The sequence below is a fragment of the Pagrus major genome, chromosome 21 (genome assembly GCF_040436345.1).
Source record: "Pagrus major chromosome 21, Pma_NU_1.0".
Taxonomy (NCBI): domain Eukaryota; kingdom Metazoa; phylum Chordata; class Actinopteri; order Spariformes; family Sparidae; genus Pagrus; species Pagrus major.
In genome coordinates, this window is record NC_133235.1 from 26,750,306 (window position 1) to 26,772,231 (window position 21,926).

Below are 21,926 nucleotides of genomic sequence, written 5' to 3' on the forward strand. Positions count from 1 at the left end.
TGTAATTTAAGCTGAAAAGATGTCTAAAATGACAGCATGAAAAGACTTTCATTCTGAACCCTGTAGGGGTGTCACTTAGATGTCATGTTCAACGTTATAAAGACGTCCAAAAGAGAAAAAAAAATTTAATTCTGGCTCCACTTTTGAACGTTCTTGAAGACATTGAATTGATGTCTTTTGGATATGTTTGGACGTGTTTAAGATGAGTCATGTGTGCATTGCTTCAGGTGAACGCTGGCCTCTCCTCATTGACCCTCAGCTGCAAGGCATCAAGTGGATCAAGAGTCGCTATGGGAGCAGCCTCAAGGTTGTCAATCTAGGGCAGAGAGGGTGAGTGTTTTATATTATCAGGTAGCGATAACAAAGGCTTTCAACACGGACCTGCTACCACCAACTGTCTTCTACTCTTCAGCAGCACTTTTATTTTATTTTCTCTCTTATCTGTGAGAAAGAACATTATTTGTATAAATCTTTGTTATTAACGTTAAATGTTGTTGCAGCTATGTAGATGTGATCGAGCAGGCTGTAGTGGCAGGGGACACTGTCCTCATAGAGAACCTTGAGGAGACCATTGACCCTGTTATTGACCCTCTGCTGGGACGACACACCATCAAGAAGGGCAGGTAACAAAAAGAGAGACACGTGAGCATGTGGACTGTACACACATGCCCTCTCCTCTCATGCTTTACACTTCCTCCCTCTGCACCGCTCTGCTACAGTTGTATAAAAGTCGGGGACAAGGAGTGTTTCTTCCACCCGGGCTTCAGACTCATCCTCCACACCAAGTTGGCCAATCCTCACTACAAGCCTGAGATTCAAGCCCAGACCACCCTCATCAATTTTACTGTGACCAGGGATGGTCTGGAGGACCAGCTCCTGGCCCAGGTGGTGAATCAAGAAAGACCTGACCTAGAGCACCTCAAGGTGGGGTAAATTAATTATTAGGATCCCTTTCCCTCCATGACATGGCAAAGGGGTGTTGGCGTACTTAAAACATAATGCTATTGCAGTTGTAAACACCATTTTTAACCTGCTTTTTACCTATTACAACATACTGTATTAAATTATGGTAGTATTTTTACCAGCACAGTGTACAGTAGGCAGTTCCCAAAACGATCCAAGCTGTTTTTGCACTTCCCCACAGAGTGAACTGACCAAACAGCAGAACATGTTCAAGATCGAGCTGAAGCTTCTGGAGGACGAGCTGCTGACCAGGCTGTCTGCTGCAGAGAGTAACTTCCTGGGAGACAACGTGCTGGTGGAGAAGCTTGAGACCACCAAGCACACCGCTGCCGAGATCGAAATGAAGGTAACGGCGTGAATGTGTGCGAAGTTGTTGAGTACATTTGTTTTTCATCTTTCATACTCCAGACAAATTCCCTCCATATTGCCCCCCATGTTTGACCTTTACTTTTTCCATCTCCTCTTATTCTGTCTTCCCCTCTCTCCCTCCTTCCTTCCTTCTCAGGTCCTGGAAGCTAAAGTTAACGAGGTGAAGATAAACGAAGCCAGAGAACACTATCGTCCCGTTGCTGTCAGAGCTTCTCTGCTTTACTTTATCATGAACGATCTCAACAAGATCAACCCCATGTACCAGTTCAGCCTCAAGGTAACCAGATGGAAAACTAAGACCACACTCACATTGACTCTGTGTTACAACTTGTGTTATCTCTCCAGTTTAAATGCAACTAAACCTAATGAAGGTGATGTGGTGAACTTTGGATAGCCTCAGATGAAAAAGTCTGTAAAACCTGGGAAGGGATATGTATGCAGTGATCACAAACAACTACCCAAATTTACTCCAGACCTATTCTCCCTCTTTTCCTCAGGCTTTTAACGTGGTTTTCCACAAGGCAGTGGCGATGGCGGAGGCCTCTGAGGATGTAAAAAGCAGAGTGAACACCCTCATAGACTGTGTTACCTACTCCACCTTCAATTACATCAGCAGGGGACTGTTTGAGAGAGACAAGCTCACCTTTACTGCACAGCTAGCCTTCCAGGTGTGTGTCTGAGTCGGTGTTAAAGAGAGAGTGTGTGTGTTTCGTCCCTGACTGTGTTCTCCCTCTTTTAGTTGCTCCTGATGAGTAAGGAGATAGATATGCGAGAGCTGGACTTCCTGCTACGTTTTAACATCGAGCACAACTATGTCAGCCCCCTTGAGTTTCTCTCCAACTCGGCGTGGAGTGCCATTAAGGTGAATGCTCATGCATCCACGCAGGATTTTTTTTTCCTGGTTTACATCCACAACACACCTGCTGCACCTTGTCTTTGTCCAGGTGATGAGCTTCACGGATGAGTTTCGTTGTCTGGACCGGGACATTGAAGGCTCTCCTAAGCGCTGGAAGAAGATGGTGGAGTCAGAGTGTCCAGAGAAGGAGAAGTTTCCTCAGGAGTGGAAAGGGAAAAGCTCCCTACAGAAACTCATCATGATGAGAGCCCTGAGACCTGACCGCATGACCTATGCTCTTAGGTTCCTCATAATATATTTACATGCTTCTTGTCCTTCTGGATTATTTATCTGTTCTGTGATTTAATGTGTAAACTCTGACGATTTCTGCTCCTGCTCTTGTTCTCTGCAGGAACTTTGTGGAGGAGAAGCTCGGGGTGAAGTATACAGAGGGCCGAAAGACTGAATTTGCAAAGTCGTTCAGAGAAAGTGGTCCAGCCTCACCGGTGTTCTTCATCCTCTCCCCGGGAGTGGACCCACTGAAAGATGTGGAATCACTGGGTACTGTAAACAAAGTAACTGTAAACATGCATGCACTCACACAAATAAATAACTCATACACTTTTACAGGCTTGAGTGTCCCTGGTGGGCTTTTAGAAACAACACCAACACTAAACATTGCCAATAGTGACAAAAGAAGGATCATGTTGCAAATGAAAGCAGAGAAAAGAAATCAACAAAATAGGGAGAAAGGCAGAAAGAACTTCTTTGAAAGCTTTAAAGTATAATTAGTGAGATAAAGAATTACTTTAAGTGGGAATATAATCACATGAATATTTCTTTCACGAGGGGGAGATTTAGTCTTCATCAACCTATAGAAAGACTTAAAATTCAACCATGTGTGTTTCCAGGAAGGAAGCTGGGTTTCACTATCGACCTTGGGAAGCTTCACAACGTGTCCTTGGGCCAGGGCCAGGAAGCTGTCGCTGAGGTTGCTATGGAAAAAGCAGCCAAGGAGGGTCACTGGGTGATATTGCAGGTCTGACTGGAGGAGAGTTTACATGGCACTCGTGTTTTAACACGAGTTAGAAATATTTGACTGAATGATAATTGAGAATGATTTAGATCTAGTTTATATATGTAGTTTTTAATTTTAAATACGTGTGACTGATACTCTGTTTCCTAAACTAGATTTAAATTGTGTTTTCATCCACCTCCCTGTAGAACATTCACCTGGTCGGTCGCTGGCTGGGTTCACTTGAGAAGCTCCTGGAGCGCTGCTGTGAAGGCAGTCATCCGGACTACAGAGTGTTTATGAGCGCTGAGCCGGCACCAACACCCCAGGAACACATTATCCCTCAGGTAGAGATGCAGCGTACATGCAGCAAGGTTATCTCAATCCATCAAGCACACAGGCTCCCATTCATGGCACTACTGCACTGCAACGTCCTTCAGGGAGTTTTTAACTGCTTATGGAACAGTGTGAATTTAATACTGATGCCTCTACATCACGAAACAGGACCATCATTGAGGAGATTTGCTATTTTTATATAGTTATCATTGTTAATTTTTTATGCCTGTCACCAGGTGTGATCAAAATCGTAACATTAGAGCAACCAAATCTGTTAGCTTTAGGCTACATTTAGGCTAACCTAGGTGAGTAAATGTTACTAAAACAGATTTGACTTTGTTTCATCATGGTCATATTACAGTTATTAAATAGCCACAAATACATACATGAACTCATTGCAATGCATCCTGCAGACAGCTGTGTTTAACAAAGAAAGAAACAGGATTAAAAATCTGTTGTGTTTTTCTTTCACTCGCTTTCAAAACAAATGCAAACACTGGCCAGATCTCTACAGCAGGAGGCGCTGGTGTTCATACCGCTTGAGTCCACATGAGCTGCCAGAATCAACAGAAAACAAGAGTTCCTTGTAGCTGCTTTAGATGTGAATCTTTTGATCTGATATGTTTCCTCAGGGCATCCTGGAAAACGCTATCAAGATCACCAATGAACCTCCTACGGGCATGCTTGCCAATTTGCACGCTGCTCTGGATAACTTTGACCAGGTGAGCTTCTGCTGTCTGCTTTGTCTAAGTGTTTATTTGTTTATTTATAATTTATTTATTGATTGGCCTCCTTATAGGGCATCCTGGACCAGTGCAGCCGTGAGCAGGAGTTTAAGACCATCCTCTTCTCTCTGTGTTACTTCCACGCCTGTGTGGCCGAGAGGAGGAAGTTTGGACCCCAGGGTTGGAACAGGAAGTACCCCTTCAACACCGGAGACCTGACAATATCAGTTAACGTCCTCTACAACTACCTGGAAGCTAACACACAGGTGGGATGTGTCGTTGGTGCAGAACAGCATGATGAGCATATAAAAAGGTAATGATTGTATTGGCAGTGATTTTCATAATGATTGTGATGATGAAGGTGCCATGGGAGGACCTGAGGTATCTGTTTGGGGAGATCATGTACGGAGGACACATCACTGATGACTGGGACAGACGGCTCTGCAGAACATACCTGGAAGAATACATGCAGCCCAACCAGGTTTGTCAATGAGGGCGAGAAAATGTGAATATAATCCTCCCCGCTGTGGCTGATTGAGGTTGAGGACCGGCACGCTCGGCTCTGTTCTAGCACAAGAGGACCAAATGTGAACTGGCTTCGGTGCAGATAGTATGTGGCTGGCAGATTTAACTGTGTTTTTGGAGCAGAGACTTGGGCTTTTTTGGGATGAGAAGAGCCAGATAGAAGCAATTTGGCTGCTTCTGGGCCAGAGACTGCACATGCAAGCTTAAAGAGTGTCTGGCAACCAAAAGTGTGAGATTTAGGCCAGGAAATTTTGGGTACCGGGGTTTGGATGATTTTAAGTTTTGTACCATGTTAGAAATCTGAAGCAAAACATTTTCTGTTGTTTTATTTCCCAGTTTGACCGGAAGCTTTCTTTGGCTCCTGGATTTGTCGTGCCCTCAAACCTGGATTACCAGGTAACCAGAGATGGATACTGCTTGAGGAAACTTTTTTAAAACAGTTTAAATCTCATTGTCAAATCTCCCTAATGTTGAACATTTATTTCTCATAAGGGTAGTCCTTAAACTGAATATGCCTGACTGTGAAACACTATAAATAAGTGTACCCAGTGACTTAAAGTGTAGTTTTTTTATCAGTACATGACAATAATACTCTCTCCCTACACCTCCAGGGCTACCATGATTTCATAGATGAGATGCTGCCCCACGAGAGCCCAGTGCATTATGGGCTGCACCCCAACGCAGAAATTGAGTTCTTGACAGTAACGTCAGATAATCTTTTCCACACTCTGCTGGAGCTGCAATCCCCTGATGCTGTGATGGGGGAGGGAGCCTCACAGACCCTGGAGGAGAAGGTAGCAACACCTACAAGTTCAATTATTTATTTCTTTTTTCTTTTTGACAGGAATTAAGTCTCTTTTATTTATGAACTTGCTGAACTAACCCAAAAAACATGACGCACAAATTTAGCGACACAAACTTATGTGCCAGTCAGATCTTTTAATTATTCACAGTGACAGCAGTTTTAGATTACTCTACCTCTCTACAATCTTCACCCTCTGTCAGGTGAAAACTATTTTGGATGAGGTGCTGGAGAAGCTACCAGAGGAGTACAACATGTCGGACATCACCTCTAAAACAGCCGAACGGTCCCCGTACATCCTGGTCTGCTTCCAGGAGTGTGAGCGCATGAACACACTCATCTCTGAGATGCGGCGCTCGCTCAAGGAGCTTGACCTGGGACTCAAGGTGTGCTTTTGTGTTCGCATGTATACAGCGGGGAAAATGAATATTGAACGCGTCAACATTTTTCTCAGTAAATATATTTCTGAAGCTCTCTGTGAGTGGTCCTTGGCTCTTGGACGACTCCTCTGTCAGAAACCTTGCGAGGAGCACCTGGTCGTGGCCGGTTTATGGTGAAATGATGTTCTTTCCACTTCCGGATAATGGCCCCAACAATGCTCACTGGAACATTCAGAAGTTTAGAAATACGTCTGTAACCAATGCCATCCGTATGTCGTTTTTACCCATCATGAGATGCCCGTTGTGTGACACCTGAGAAACCTTTTTATAGGCCATCAATTCGGACTAAACCAGCTGATATTAATTTTGCTGATAGGGGGCAGGATTGCTTTCTAAATACTGACAGATTTTCAGCTGGTTTCTTGGCTTTCCATGCCTTTTTGCACCTCCTTTTCTTCATGTGTTCAATATGTTTTCCTTGTGTCATTTCACTTTATTACACATAACTTAAATTATGCACATATATGTTTTGATTTCTTTGTATGTGTGGATTACTTGGGTTGTTACGGACATCTGGTGACAATTTCATGTCAATAGCCCCATCAGAAAAATGCTGACGCGTTCAATACTTATTTTCCCTGCTGTATGTACAGTAAAGCTGTGTGTACTGTGCGATGCAATTGTTAAATATGTCTTTCAAAGGGTGAACTGGCCATCTCCTCTGAGATGGAGAAGCTGCAGACGGCCTTGTTCTTTGACAACGTCCCCGATACCTGGACCAAGCTGGCCTACCCCTCCATCTACAGCCTGGCTATATGGTGTGTATGTATGGTGTGTTTTGTTTTGTGTAAGATCTACTGTATCAGTCGCACTAAGGTTAATCAGCCTATTATAGCTATAAGAAATGCAGGTGTTATTTATTTTTTGTGTCCAGAAGGCTGACATATGTAGTCCTAAGATCTCTTTTTTCCTAATTTTGTGTGTGTGTGTGTGTGTGTGTGTGTGTGTGTGTGTGTGTGTGTGTGTGTGTGTGTGTGTGTGTGTGTGTGTGTGTGTGTGTGTGTGTGTGTGTGTCAGGTATAATGATGTGTTGCAGCGCTGTAAAGAGCTGGACAGCTGGACTCAGGACCTCTCTCTGCCGAGTGTTGTCTGGCTGTCTGGACTTTTCAACCCGCAGTCCTTCCTCACTGGTAACACACATTCATGCATGCAGCTTAAGCAAAAAAAAATCTTTTCACGACTCTTTCCTGATCATTTATCTCTTGCCTCCTCACTCGTCTACTCTGGCCTTCCAGCGGTGATGCAGTCTCTGGCGCGTAAGAACGAGTGGCCGCTGGATAAAGTGAACCTGACGGTGGATGTGACCAAGAAGTTTAAGGAAGAGTTCAACCAACCTGCCAGGGAGGGTGCATACGTATATGGACTTTACATGGAAGGTAGACAAACACTGCTTTTCTACTGTTGGATAGATACTTATCCTGTCTTTTTTAAGTGAAAGTGAGTACTCTTCAAATGCCCCTTTTTCCCAGGTGCAAGGTGGGACACTCAGGCAGGGGTGATCACTGAGGCCCGTCTAAAGGATCTGACCCCGGCCATGCCCGTCATCTCAGTCCGAGCTGTGCCCAATGACCGCCAGGAGACCAGGAACATCTACGAGTGTCCGCTCTACAAAACCAAGATCAGAGGACCCACATATGTTTGGACTTTGAGCCTCAAAACCAGGGAAAGGCCCGCCAAGTGGGTGCTGGCAGGAGTGGCTCTGCTGCTCAGTGTGTGAGAGTTTAGGGGTCAAGATTCAGAAGATGTGATGGATTTTATTTTAAAGTTTCGGGTAGCATCTTTAAAGATTTGGTTAAAGTCAAATTTTGTCATTAATTTAATTTTGTGGGTTTTTTTCTTGCTTCTATCCGACCAATTAATCTCAAAGTCACCCAAAATTAAGATTTGTGGGAGATTGCTTTTAGTAATTTCTTTAAATTATCATAAAGTGCACTGTCACAAGGAGGAGGGTTTTATAAAACCATCACCTGAAAGTGCATTCAAGGTGAACAAACATTAAACACATTTCTGTTTGTTTAATCAAGTTTCTAATTACTCTCCCTCCTTTACCAACTTTTCTATCTTTCCTGAAGCATTTGTACTTGGTAACATCAGTTAAACTGGTTTGATTGATGTCTTAATTTCATCATGTTTAGTGAGTAAACGAACATTAAGAAGTCTCCCAAATATGGTTCAGTATCTCTGTCCCATATTACGGAGGCCCTAAACTGCCATGGGTCAAACATATTATTCCCTCCATTTTACAGAGATGAGTTAAATTGTATTTGTTTTCTTGAGTTCAAGAGTTATTTATGTCATTATCACGAGATAACGGTTTTCCCAAGATAACAAGATCTTGTCAAGTTCTCCAGATAACGTGCTTTTATACTTTATTAGTTTTTGAGTGAGTAAAAAAACGAATGACTGTAATGTTGTCAGTCGAGCTCACTTCATATTTTGTCAACACTGTCAAATAACTTGTTATCTCTGGAAAACAGAGTTTGTTACCCGGAGATCTCGACAGAATTATCTTGTTATCTCAGGAAAAAAACAGTTATTATCTTTTGATAATAACATAAATAACTCCTGATCTCAAGAAAACAAATAAAATCTAACTTTTTATCACAGGAAACCGAAGGAAATAATGTTTGACATGGCTATTTAGGGCTGACATACCATACTGTATGACCACAAATTGCTCAATTTAGAACATTTCTACAAATACTGGACTAGTAACGTACTGGAGGATGAAGACTAACTGTCAAAGAGCAAAATCACAGGAATGGAATCAGAGTTTTTCTTTTTATTGAAAAATGATAAAATATACAGAAAGAAATGCCAAAAATTCACACACTAGATCACAGTTAGAACTGAAGTCAAAGCTTGTTTTGAACAAATCAAATCTATAAACTACAAGATTCTTTATAAGCAGGAAAAAAAAAAGTGCTGCCTCATTAGAGCGGCATTCAAGTGTGTTATTTCTCTGACACTTGTACCTCTTACAGTATGTTATGCAGCAGTTTTTAATAGCACATTAAATTACACAGGTGAAGTCATTCTGACGACGTGACGAAGACAGCCTCTGATTGTCTTCTTGCTCCTTCCTACTTCACAGTACACATGGGTGTAGTTTTCATCCATTCAATAAAAAAAATTTAACAAAAAATGTGTGTTTACCAGCTGATTTTCAACTGGAGATCCTAATGCACAGACTGTAGCTCAGATACTGTACGTACGAACAAATCTTTCTAGTTTGGCCTCTGTGTGTATTCTCTGTGTGTTTTCTGTGCGTGTGTGTGTTTCCTAGTCACTGTCGGACCAATCGAGCTCCATCATGTCCATGGCTGCAGTCGCCATGTTGATCTTGGTTCCGTGTCGCACGCTGCAGCTCTTCACAGAGTTCTGATTGGACGAAGACCGCATGCTCACCTGCACCCCCGAGTGACCGACGACCCCTACCTCTCCTCTAATCTTTTGGCTGATGGCCTCGCTGCGGTCGCCTCTGATTCCCTGGACCACGACTCCCATGTCACTCCTGCGACCCCTGACCCCCACCTCGCTCCTGACATTGTGACCTACAACTTTCATCCCTCCCAGGTCGCCCATATCCATGTCCATGTCGTCCCCCATCTCGTTCATGTCTAAGGACAGCATGTCCCCCAAACTCCCGTGGAGACCCTTGAACATGGTCGGCAGCCTCCCCCCTTCTATCCCTCCCTCATCTAGCCTGTCCCCCAGCTTTTCTATCTCCCATCCTCCCCCCTCCTTCTCCCTCTCCCCTTCCGCCTCTCCAAAAGCACCTGAGTATCCTCGGACTATGGTTGTCACCCTGCTCCTCTGCATCCCTCCTCTCTCCCTGTCCCCCTCCTCCCACGTCCTCTCCTCCCTCTCCACTACACCGCCTGGGAAGCTCCTGAGTGTCACCTGCACCCTTCCTCCCTCCAAGCTCCCACTGTCGTCTCTCTCCCTCTGCCCCCAGCTTTTCTCCTCCAGGGTTCCTTCCTCTTCTTCGTCCTCGTCTCCGAACCTGCCGTGCAACCCTCGGAGCATGGCGTGCAGCCTCCCGCCGTCAAGTGAACCCATCCCCCTCTCTAGCGTCACACTGCTCCCCCTCTCCGTGTCTCCGTTGCTGAGGGTGCGAAGGAGGCAGCTGACGCCAGCACTGCTGACCCCAGCACTGCTGAGGCCCGCGCTGTTGGAGTCCTGAGAGTGCGAACGGAAGAAAGAGCCGGAGGAGCCGATGGACATCGGCGTGAAGAACTGAGGGAAGAAGAAGAGGAGGAGGGAGGAGATCATAAAAAGGTCATTTTTTTATTTTGTTTTCAGCTGTCTGAACAGACTTACTCCACTTCTACTTACTGGTGAGATGTTTGAGCGCTCCATGAGTAGGGAGGTGGGACTGGGAGACATGTTGGACCTCTCCATCAGCCTCTCCTCCCACAGTCTGAGCCTCCTCTCCCGCTCCTCCAGCTCCTTCTCTTTGGAGTAAAGCTCCCTCTCCAGCTTCCGAAGGCGCTCCAGGGTCGACTCGATTTCACACCTGCAGTACGTGAACACACAGACAGAATATCACGTAATCTGTTGTGACTGTGTGCATGCAGATGTGGCCTTATTTTAACAGCAACTTTACTGCAGCCTCCACTGAACATTTGGCAGGTTTCATTTCAGAAAGCTACCCAGTTGAAAGAATCAGGAATTGATAAATATTTTAGCAGCGCTTGTTCATGCTGCTGAAAAAATATGTTTGAAAACTCATGTTCAAGAAGTCATGTTTAAAGTTTGAGCTACCATGATTGTCACAGTTATACTAGTAATCTAAGTACTTTGACACTGATCGACATTTTTCAACAATTTCTGACATTTTATGGACGAAGCAACTAATGGATTATATTAGAGGAAATAATCAACATATTATTCGACAATGAAAATAATCTATAGTTGCAGTCCTGGTACTGTGAAACTGGATCGTTACCAGATTATTAAAAGGATATTACTATTTTAAAATGAGTATATTCTAGTTTCCTGTAGCAGACTGCATGACATAAAATATTTTGCTTACTTGAAGACAAGAAAAGAATATTAATAAAACTTAAAAGTGAAGCACGTGTCAACAGTATATAAAATATGTAGCTGCAGTACTGTCTGCTACCACAAGAGGTCACTGTGAGGCTCAGTGAGCAACTGCCGTGAACCTGCATCCACAAACACAATCAACTCTCACAGCCACTAAATATAGACCGATCTGACGCACAGAGCTAACCTCCTCCTGTGTTCCTCCCATACCTCCCTATTCATTCATCCCGCCCCTTCACCTCCCTCACTCCTCCTCCCCCCTCCCTCTCTCCACCTCCCTTGTCCAAGTTTTTCCACCCGTACCCAAAACTTCACTCAAAATTGATTGCCTCGCTGTACTCATGTTAAATATGCACAGAATCTCGCACCTTCTCTCCTCTGCTCCGTCCCCCACCTCCTTCTCCCCCGTCTCACCCCCATCGTCTGTCCACTATCGCTTTCCACCATCCTCAATGTTTCTGTCTTGTTCAGTGTTTTAGATTTCACAGGAAGCCAACACATTTCAATACTTGATTTCTCCTCCACCTCTCCCCGACTCCCCACCCTGCCCCCATCTCTCTGTCGCTCTCCCTGCGGTGGAGCGAGGGCAGAGTGGAGGAGTAGAGGAATCTCTTCCATGGACACTGTCCAGAGAGCTTATTATAGACTGAAGTAGAGCACAGGGTCACACATTTAACTCCCCTCCTGAGCTTTAGACTCCACACACTCTGTACGTACTGTGTGTGTGCATGCACGTGTGTGACTAGGTTGAATTTGTGTGCATGCATATTGAGTTTTATTTGGAGAACAGTCAGTCACAGACTGCATTTGTCACGTAAGAGACCGAGACTTGCATACATTTGCTTCATACTCAGACGCAGTGCAGATATACTCTGTCTACAAGACTGTATATGTGTGTGTGTGTGTGGTTGTGTGTGTGGTTGTGTGTGTACCTCCACTGGTCCTTGTTATGTAGGAAGGAGTTACACTGGTCCGGTAGCCTGCTGTCGTTGGCCATGGTCTCCAGGGTTCCCAGCACCTGTTTGAACTGTGGACGCTCCTGTAGGTACATGCATGTACACAAGATAAAATAAACAGCTCACTCTTCAAGCTTTAAGTCTTTATAAGTATACAAGTGAGGCACAAGAAACATTTTTAAGAGATCAACTAGTGTATCCTTTGTCCATTTCGCTTACTTTAGGGTCTGCTTGCCAACATTTCCTCATTAGCTCTGCAAAGCTTGCTGGACAGCTGGTGGGGATGGTCAGCCTCTAGATACACAGACACACAAACAAATACAAGAAGGAGAAGCCTTAACTTTCAACACAAATGTCAGATCAGACCACCTTAATTGTAAAAATAAACCTATTGAGAACCATTTGAAGCTGAAAACCTGGGTTCAAATCTTTAGTATTTCTCCAAAACATTCAATATTCAAAACTAAATAAGCAACAATCAAAATTAAAACGAGAAAGTCTGCAGCCACTCTATCATTGCTGTGAGGCTCTGCTTAGGCACAGTGGAGCTTTGAGCTGAATGCTAACATTAGCATGCTAACTTGCTCACAATGAAAATACTAGTATGCTGATTTTAAAGCTGCTGTAAGTGTCATTTTAGCTAACGTCCTGTCAGTTTTGCAGTTAGCAATCCCCTCCTTCCTCTCTACATCACCACAAAATCGCTCAGTGATAATCGTCAGACAAAGCAGCTTTAAAACTAACAACTAGTTAAAAAAAAAACAAACAGACATTACAAGACAGGTGGCTGTTTCTAATAAGTTATTTTTTGTGTTTATACACAAACCTGTGAATTCTTATAATCTGCTTATCATTTGTTCAGTCTACGCTCAATCTGATGATGTGAAAGTGGGTCCACGTTTATCTTTCTGTAAAATGTAAACTGCCCCATGCCACGGAGCGAATGTCCCTGGAAGATCCTCTGGCATCATCAAAGATCTGAAGAAGCCAAGACTGCTCCATAGTACAACGCAGTGAATGGAAACAGTTTTCTCTGGGGATTAATCCTAAAATATCACGGACTCCGGGTGGAGCGAGGGCAAGTAAGAGGGGTCAGGAAGAGAGAGGTATAGCAAGGGAGGGGAAAATCAGAGGGAGACTGGGAAAGAGTTATTTAGGGAGAGTATTTGGAGATTAGCCAACAGCTACGCAGGAATCATGTTCTCCAACTTGTTTGTTGGCCCCCAGTGTGTGTGCGTGTGTGTGTGTGTGTGTGTGTGTGTGTGTTGAAGGGGATTCAAGCACGCCAATAACTGAAACACATACACTTCACAATCATCTCTCATAAAGCTCTTGAATCAACCCTCCTATCACTGCACTCTTTCCACTTTTCCACCCATGTCTCTCGCTGTCTCTCTCTCTCTCTCTCTCTCTCTGTCTGTCTCCCCCTCTCTCTCCCTCTCTCGTAAAGGCTTTAGCTGGCGGGGGGGGAGGGGGGTGGGAGTCTGGCCGAGCTCCACTGCTGTGTATCCAGGCCTTACAAGAGCAGAGAACTGACATCAGGCCTAAAAATACCCAGCGTCAGCCTCACCAGCTCGCAGTGGAAACCATGAGAGCATCACATTGTTCCTCGAGCCTTCTCAAACTCTGGTGGGTCTACATGCTGACAGTGTGCTCACAAAAGGTGTGCTCACATGTGTTTATGTGTGTGTGTGTGTTTGTGTGGGTTACCTCTTGTTTTTCCACCACCAGCCATGCAACCTGCAGCCCCTCGAAACCTTTGAAAGGAACCTCCCGAGTCAGCATCTCCCACAGCACCTGGCCACAGAACAGACGGTGTCGGCTCATTCACACGGACGTGATTTCTTTGATGTAGCAGCTCCAAGCGCTCATGGTGCGTTTTAAGATACTTTCAGGAATAGTTGTGAATATGTCTTCAAAGAAAGGCACCACTAAATGAAACCTAAAATACTAAAAAGAGTAGACACTGCTGCCAATACCACAGCTGCTACTGATACCAAACTGTACTTTTCTGCTGCTAAATTATGAAAAGAAGTCAAACTCTTAGATGTTGGATGTTGAAAGAAGCCAAATAAGAATATTGACTGAATAAAAGTCTCTAAAATTGGCAAAATTATTTAGTAACACTGAGAAAAGCGTGAAAGTGAAGAAGGCTGCAAATCTGAGCAAGCATGTAAATCCGGCCGACAGTATTTGACAGTGTTCATTACTCAGTACTACATTTGGGTCGGTACCAAAAAAGTAGTTAGGCTTGATTTCTGGCTTTACAACACTGATACAAGCCCAATTCCAAAAAAAGTTGTAAAGCTGAATAAAACAAATAAACAGAATGTGATTATTTGCTCATCTTTTTTTATATATACTACATTAAAAACAGTACAGAAATATATATTTAATCGTTATTCTTTGAAAGGATGTGTCTCACCAGTGTTTTATTGTGTGGTACAAATGTAGGACACATAAATCTTCAGGACAAGTTGACTGATATGAGGCCTTGTCCAAACATGACCGAGTATTTGTGAAAAAAGGGTTTTAAAAAACAAAAATATGTCCGTCCATACTAACATACCTAAAGACGCATATCTCAGGGCCACTCATGTACACTGGGTGAGTGCTTTCCAGTGAAAACAGGAAGCAGACTGTATATTTTGGTCGGTTGTTTAGCTACAGAAAACAGAAGGAATGAGGCGGGGAAACATGACCTCACAGGATCTTCTTGGATAATTGTCTGCACGTCATTGTAAGCACTCATTTTTGTCTCTCTTCCATCATTGTGTTATCAATATCAGTTTGTGTCTTACTGAATGAGTTCCTGAATATCTTCACCTTCGAAGGAGTTTTTCAAAAGCTCCATTTTCTGTGACCTAAAACACTGCATGTGTGTACAAGGCCAAAACACAGAAATATCTTGTTTTTCAGAAATACCTGTGTGGAGATGGCTTCTATTTGACTAATTTATTCTGGCCATGTCAACCAACATGCTAACATTTCAGCCTGGTGGCCTTCATCAGTCATCTCATTTATATACAGGAGTTGGCAGGTGAAGTGTCACATGGTAATTCATTTCCCAAGGTCCCATACACATATGTTCTTATGACATAATACGACAATGACTGAAATGGTGAATTTGTACAAGTTTGAAAATATGTAAACAGAGAATGTACATCACAGAACCTGTAAACTCTTGTAGGGGATTAACATTTCCCCCATTTTTAGTCATTGTCACGTTATGTCATAAGAAAAGATGTTTAGGGGGCCTTGGTAAGTTAATAACCATGTGAACTTTTGAGCTAATCACCTGCCAACTCCTGTATTTAAATGACATGGCTTCCAATTTCCTCTAAAGTGTGACGAAAGGCCGAAACGTTAGCCATGACAGACGTTGACATGTCCAGAATAAATAATAAATTAGTGAAACTGAGATTAGTCAACTTTGTCTTGAAGTTTTGTCTTTTTCATGATTGAATAAAAGAGTAGAAAGAAATGGGCTCAGGAACACTTTGTAAATCTGTTTGGGGGGCCGTATGTGTGCCGTACTGACTCACCACGCCATAGGAGTAGGTATCACAGGTCTCTGAGACAGGCAGGCTCTGAATGACTTCTGGAGCCATCCAGGGAAAAGTGCCCACCACCGTCATATGGGTGGTGTGGGACAGGAACTTAGACGCCCCGAAGTCACAAATCTGAAGATCCAGACAGAGAGAGAGCAGTGAGCAAAACACAAACTGACCTGTGTGCTTGAATGCATCAAAAAAATGCCAATATATGTTTTTCTGTACATCAAAAGAACACAGTTACAAACCTTCAGCACTTTGTCTGCTGTCATTACCACTATAACAAGAGAGAGCAGAGAAACCAGTCAAAGCTGCGGGACACAAAATAGTAACATAACCAGCAGACAAAAGAAAACTTGTGTTAAGGAAAGTGTTGACAGAGTCTGAGGAGCAAATTAAAATGTGTTAAAGGTCATGTGTTACCGTTCCGTGACTTGAGGTCTCTGTGAATGACTTTGACTGGAGCTTCTGCGTGGAGGTAATGCATCCCTGTGAGAATTCAAGCATTAGTAACTGGCAAAAAAAACCCTGCAACCTTTTCATGTATATTGTGATTGGTTTTAGTGGTACGTCCGACCACTTTGGGTGCAAATTTATTATAAAATATTTATATTTAATATTTAATCACCTTCAAACCAATCAGAGAACAGAGCTGATCATCTGAATGTTCCTTTTTTATGTACTGTATCATTCACTACCATCGTTCACTGTCACTAATCAGAAAGGTGTCACCCTCCACCTCTAAAGAGGAGAATAAAAAGCAGTGTAAACTAGAGTTTAACAGTATCACAGGACACTGATGATCGTGTCAGTGCTCCTGCCTCTGAGCTGTTTGATGTCAGAAGCTAGGTGATTTAACAGAGACATGTTTTTTATACAATAATTATTATCATCGTCGATCCTTCAGGCGTACCTTTGGCTATCTGTATGGCCCACGTCATGATCTGCTCCATGTCCATCTCCTCACTCTGCTCGCTGGAAAGGTACTCATACAGAGACCCTCCACTGGCATATTCTGTAAGAAACACACACATACACACAAACAGCAGCAATGGTTAATAACAATTAAAAAAGACAAATGATGTGTGAACGGCTGCTCAGAACGCTGGAAGAAAACATCCATACGGACATCGGTTGGCTACTTTAACTCTGTCACACTGGAAACTTCAGCTTGAGTTTGATCTTTAATAATTGGTTATTAATAGAATAAATATCCAGATATCACTCCATCTATTTAAAAACTAATCAATCAATATATAATAATGTGTGAAAAACGTGACACACACTTCAGCGCTGCACACCACACAGAGACACGAGCACAAGTCGGTGGAAACGCTAACAACCTTCACACCCCGACAGTCTAATTCAGCTTATCCCTGAACTTTTCACCTTTTCCTTTTTTCCTGGTAAGTCTGACAATTCAAAGAGCAAAGTAGAAGATAAAGGTGTGTAGTCTGGTGAGTAGAACGTGAATAAATTTGTCTTTTTAAGTAGAGCTGCCCTGATCCAATTCTCATGTCGGAAATCAGTCCGATACCAGCTCAAATAGCTAAAGTTCATTTTATGTTTACATCTACAGTTTCTGTCCTGTTTGTTCTGAACGTTTATAGAGATTTTTGATTTCTGTTTATTTTGATTGTTATGTTTTCACTAACTTCACTAACTTGTGTGAATTGTAATTTAATTTATCAGGTTTTGTTTGAGCTGTTTTGTGACTCAGTTGTGATAGAATTACCAAGTTGTATTAATTTGTTACATTTTGTTTAACATCATTAGGAAAGCAGTGTTTCAATCAAGCCTGATGTTGCCTTACACATAACTGAATAATCCCAGTCACTCAGTGGCTAAATTGCATTGTGGGTAATGTAGGTTGCTTGGAATAGGAAAATTAAAAACTCCTTGTTTCTGCTGTTCTGATTTTGATCATTTCATTTTGGACTTTTATGTGGACCACTTTTCAGAACCTGGCTCCTACATTACAACATCACAATGCAACTTAGTCACTGAGTGACATCACTGGAAGCAATTTCAGATTCAGACTACATGCAGCTTCCTCTGGAGACACAAAAGGCTTTCTACTACTTTTTTTCCCACATATGCAGTAGTGTTCCCCAAGACCTACAAACACACTATAATGTGTAAAATTGCTGGAGTTATTGTTTAACCCCACCTGCTCCAGTGGAGCTGCTCAGTGGTCGGCAGGTCAGACTGTAGTTGGACTGAGCAGCTTCCATGTGTGAATGTGTGTAACTGTGAATGTGATCAGGGCGTTCCTGAAAAAGTGAGCATTGCCCTCAGTGAACCCTCCCTGAATAAATAACAGAACCAGATCCTAACAGAAACAAGTGGATCAGTGAACCCTTACTTTGAAACGGCTACACCTTTACTGGGACCCAAATCCATCTCCTGCACCAGTTCTTCTTTTTGGTCTACTGTACTTTTTTATTTTTAGTAAGCCTCGGGCTCTGTTCGACGCCGCTGCAGTGAGAATTGTTGCTGGACAGCTCTGTAGTGGCGTGTCAGTGCTTTATCTTAACCATATGACCCCATCCAGGATTACAACCACATCGAAACATGCTGGTCTCAGTTACAAATGTCCTGCCAGGAAACGCAGCAAGAACCAGCGCTCTGAGTGTACGCAGATACTTCAAAAACACACACATAAACACTTGTCAGCCATCGAGCATGTGCTAAAGTCTCGTCTAGTCACGTCTAGGATCAAATACTAATAAATAAACATTTTTGTAGTTCTATATCCCGCCTGATACCTTAACCTAATGTTACCTACGTCCATTAATCAACCCCAAAGACAATAATACTCATGTTTATTTGAAGAGAACTCTGAATAAAATTAGGTCTTAAATACTCCCACTACCATATGTTTAGGGTGTATGTATATGAAAAGACATCTGAAAGTGGATCTTAAAAACACACACTCGCACACACACAGACACACACACACACACACACACACAGACACACACAACACGTGGGGTCTGACCTGTGACAATGCCATAGTTGGGAGATTCCAGCACGGCTCCATAAAACTGAATGATGTTCTTATGACTCAGGACACTAAGAATCTCAGCCTGGATAGGAGGAGACGAGACAAAGAGAAACAGAGGGATATGAGCAACAGTCCTTCAGTTTTTCTAATATCTGACACTGGTAAGGAAACATGACCTGTGTGAAAATAAAGTCTAAATCATTCTGGATGGCCTGTAAACATCAAAGTTTGAGCTTTTGACTTGTTATTCCCGACAGTGTCTGCACTGAGGTCTGAACCTCTTTCATACCACAGGTCCAGTCTTCCACACTGCAGTGACAAACACGCCATTAATCTGAACTGACATACGGGTCATACCCGCCGCATCTGTTGAATATGTATCTGTTGCCGAGCAACATAATAACTTACCATCCATTATATGAAATCACAGACAAAAAAACTGCGATTTAACAGCAAAATATTTTCTCAATAAACAGTTTTTCTTCCAAAGCGCCGTTTATCTTATCGCTGTTATTCCAAGTGTGAGGTCATCAGTGTGTACAAACATGAGCTTGTGTGAAGAGTTTTTGTGAAAATTGTGACTGCAACATTTACTCAAAAACAACTCTGAGATACTTGTTCTTTACTTGCATATTTCCATTGTATGCTACTGATACTTCTACTCTGGTGCTTTTAATCAGCTACTTATATCTGACAGTCGTACCAGCCGCTCTGCACGAGTACGTTCACTTTTGACACTTTAAATACATTTTGTTGCTCAAGCATCTGTACGTTAACTTCAGCAACATTTTGAATGCACTTGCAATAGAGTATTATTATGTTGTTGTGTTGTTATTTTTACTGATTTGTACACTTATCACTTTCACCACTGCGCAAATGTACGCTGCAAAAACAGCCCTAGTAGAAGGAAGCCAAAGTAGGTATGCAAATTGATAAGTCAGCCGTCTAAACCAACGATTATCGGTTAATCATTAATGATATATGAAATATGTTGGACATTTGTCCGTTAGGAAAATGATTTAACCACTGACTTGATCTATGTTTGATGCAAAATCAGAGTCGGCTACATCAGGAGTTAAAAGAACAGATTAAGTAAACATGAAGTTACCTGATGATTACCTAATAACACAAAATAATGACTCAATTTTAATTGCAGGGCTCCTGTCTTTCATAATTCAACAACCCAAGAAAATCCACCGCATATTAAGGCCACTACTACATGGCTAAAATGTAATAACATCACTTTGAAAAGAATGTATTTTTTAATATTCTTTAAATGACAAATTGCTTGTTTTTTAATTTATAACATTTTCTCGTAGCACTATTTTGTATTTAATTTTGATATGTCCGATAAGCAAGTATTCTTAATTTGTGTAAAGATACTTTCTGATGTATTTGTGCCCATTTCTGATTGTCAGTTAATACATTTTTGAATGGTTAAATTCTTAACAGCAAATAATTGATTAATGATTCATCTTTAACCTCACCAAGCAAAATATTATAAAATAAAATCACATTTTCTTGTATCAAGCAAAAAAATCTGCCAATGGGGTGAGCTTATTGTACTTGTACATTATTACTTGTATAAAAGTCAAGCCAATGACAGAAATGTGTCTTAAAACCAGACAAAATGGTCCAAATTTAAGCAAGTTGTGCTTCTTACAAGCAATGAAAAGTCAGTTATTTCAGATAGGCTTCCTTAAAATAAGTATTTTGTTCTTCTGATCAAGCTGATGTCAAGAATTTCTATCTTGGTGCGTCCCATGTACAGAGGCTGTGTCCTCGCCGCAGCTGCCCAGGGTTCGAGTTCGACCTGTGACCCTTATCTGCAGGTCATGCCCTCTCTCTCTCTCATCTCATTTCCTGTTATCTCTCTTAAGTTTCCTCTACAATAAAGACATGAAAAAGGCCAAAAACCTAATAACAAAAAAATATATATTTTAATAATCTAAGCTAACTAATTAGCAAAAGAGCCGATGGTGTTTCTGCAAAGATCAAAGGTAAAATATGAATGTAATGTGTACAGGCTGCATTGCAGACGAAGATTCACAAAGGACTCATTAAGCTGCAGTTCTCCCATGATCCATCAGTGTGTATTTACATGTGAACTGTACACACACACTTTATTGCATGTCCGCCCACCCTGCATGTGTTTGCATGTGGGTGTGAGAAAGCCAGTGTGAGAGAAATAAGTCAAACTATAAATCAAACTTCCCTCTGTAGTTCACTGTAGCCGGCCCCCGCGTGAATACTTTACATTACATTGTTTAAGCCTGCTGCCACAACAACACCGTGCCCGACTCACCCACAGGTCACTCTGACTCCTAACCGCTTCCTGACACAGGGCCGTGGGCCTCTACCAGCCTGTTATTAATATCATGGAAGGAAATTATGTTTGGATTAACATCAGGGTCATGCTCGTGGAGAACCACCCAGGCCTGAAGTGAAGTGCAGCACATAAAGCCCCAGATGACCGCACACCTCGCCCTGACACACAATGGGAGGAACATGGGAGTGTGGGCATCGATGAAACCATCCACAATGAGTGGGAGGAGGAGGAGGGGGGACGAGGAGAGGTATGTTTAAGATAAACATGTTCAACGGCAGACAACAGGGGAGGAGGGGGAGGAGGGAGGGAGGGAGGGAGGAGAATGTGGGAAATTAGTGAAACTGATTCATGCTGAAGAGCAGCAATGTGCCACAGACGAGGCCATAACTCATAAATACTGATGTGTCTCTGCTGCAGAAGTGTGCGATTGCTCTGTGTGTGTTTCTGTGTGTGTGACCTCCGTACCTCTTTGTCAATCTTCAGAAGCTTCTTCACAGCCACCTCCTTGTCCTGAGAAATCCACAGGGCTCTGTAGACGCTCCCGAAGCTCCCTCCTCCACAGTTCTCGTAGAAGAGCAGGTCCTCATGCTTTATCTGCACAAACGACGAGCCAGGGGACGACATGGCATACTGACTCACGCGCACACAGACACACACATACACACAGCCCAAAAAGAGTGCAGGCTCGACCAACCGGCGCTGCCCAGAAAAAGTATACAAGTCAGGAATCAGCCCACAGCGAGTGAAGGGGAAAGAAATAAAGAGAGGCGGAGTGTTTTCCTCCTGCAGGGTCGGAGTGGATGTTGTCGGTCAGCAGAACAGATTGTCAGAGAGAAGAAGCCAGAAAGTGCTGGAAAGAGAGAGAGAAGTTTGCTCCCTGAGAGTTAGGAAAAAGTCGAAGCCCCCTCTGTCACTGCTAGACAAGGTGTTACATTGCCTGATGGTGGTGATCCAGTGTAACTACAACACAGATCTCACACACACACACATACACACACACACAGCATGGAGATGAAGG

General features: G+C 42.9%; 2 protein-coding genes across 2 annotated transcripts in view; one reads left to right on the forward strand and one right to left on the reverse strand.

Moving 5' to 3' along the window:
- dnah9l (dynein, axonemal, heavy polypeptide 9 like) overlaps positions 1-8,029 on the forward strand; it is a 34,557-nt gene extending 26,528 nt beyond the window's left edge. Inside the window, exons 68-88 of the mRNA XM_073491744.1 lie at positions 228-330; positions 501-623; positions 720-924; positions 1,145-1,309; positions 1,469-1,609; positions 1,830-2,000; positions 2,072-2,194; positions 2,277-2,470; positions 2,580-2,728; positions 3,079-3,206; positions 3,392-3,529; positions 4,151-4,240; positions 4,318-4,509; positions 4,605-4,724; positions 5,105-5,164; positions 5,380-5,562; positions 5,774-5,956; positions 6,653-6,768; positions 7,028-7,140; positions 7,246-7,386; positions 7,480-8,029. Of these exons, the coding sequence (XP_073347845.1) occupies positions 228-330; positions 501-623; positions 720-924; positions 1,145-1,309; positions 1,469-1,609; positions 1,830-2,000; positions 2,072-2,194; positions 2,277-2,470; positions 2,580-2,728; positions 3,079-3,206; positions 3,392-3,529; positions 4,151-4,240; positions 4,318-4,509; positions 4,605-4,724; positions 5,105-5,164; positions 5,380-5,562; positions 5,774-5,956; positions 6,653-6,768; positions 7,028-7,140; positions 7,246-7,386; positions 7,480-7,727 (3,086 nt within the window). The 3' untranslated portion in view covers positions 7,728-8,029. The remainder of the gene's footprint in view (positions 1-227; positions 331-500; positions 624-719; positions 925-1,144; positions 1,310-1,468; positions 1,610-1,829; positions 2,001-2,071; positions 2,195-2,276; positions 2,471-2,579; positions 2,729-3,078; positions 3,207-3,391; positions 3,530-4,150; positions 4,241-4,317; positions 4,510-4,604; positions 4,725-5,104; positions 5,165-5,379; positions 5,563-5,773; positions 5,957-6,652; positions 6,769-7,027; positions 7,141-7,245; positions 7,387-7,479) is intronic.
- Positions 8,030-8,606: 577 nt separating this feature from the next.
- Positions 8,607-21,711, reverse strand: map3k20b (mitogen-activated protein kinase kinase kinase 20b). The gene is made up of 12 exons (XM_073491695.1): positions 21,374-21,711; positions 18,574-18,661; positions 16,486-16,587; positions 15,996-16,061; positions 15,821-15,849; positions 15,564-15,701; positions 13,729-13,815; positions 12,238-12,312; positions 11,995-12,101; positions 10,349-10,529; positions 9,884-10,249; positions 8,607-9,775 (listed from the first exon to the last, which is right to left on the reverse strand). The coding sequence occupies exons 1-12, from the start codon at positions 21,530-21,532 to the stop codon at positions 9,293-9,295; spliced, it is 1,881 nt and encodes a 626-aa protein (XP_073347796.1). The 5' UTR covers positions 21,533-21,711; the 3' UTR covers positions 8,607-9,292.
- Positions 21,712-21,926: the final 215 nt, after the last annotated feature.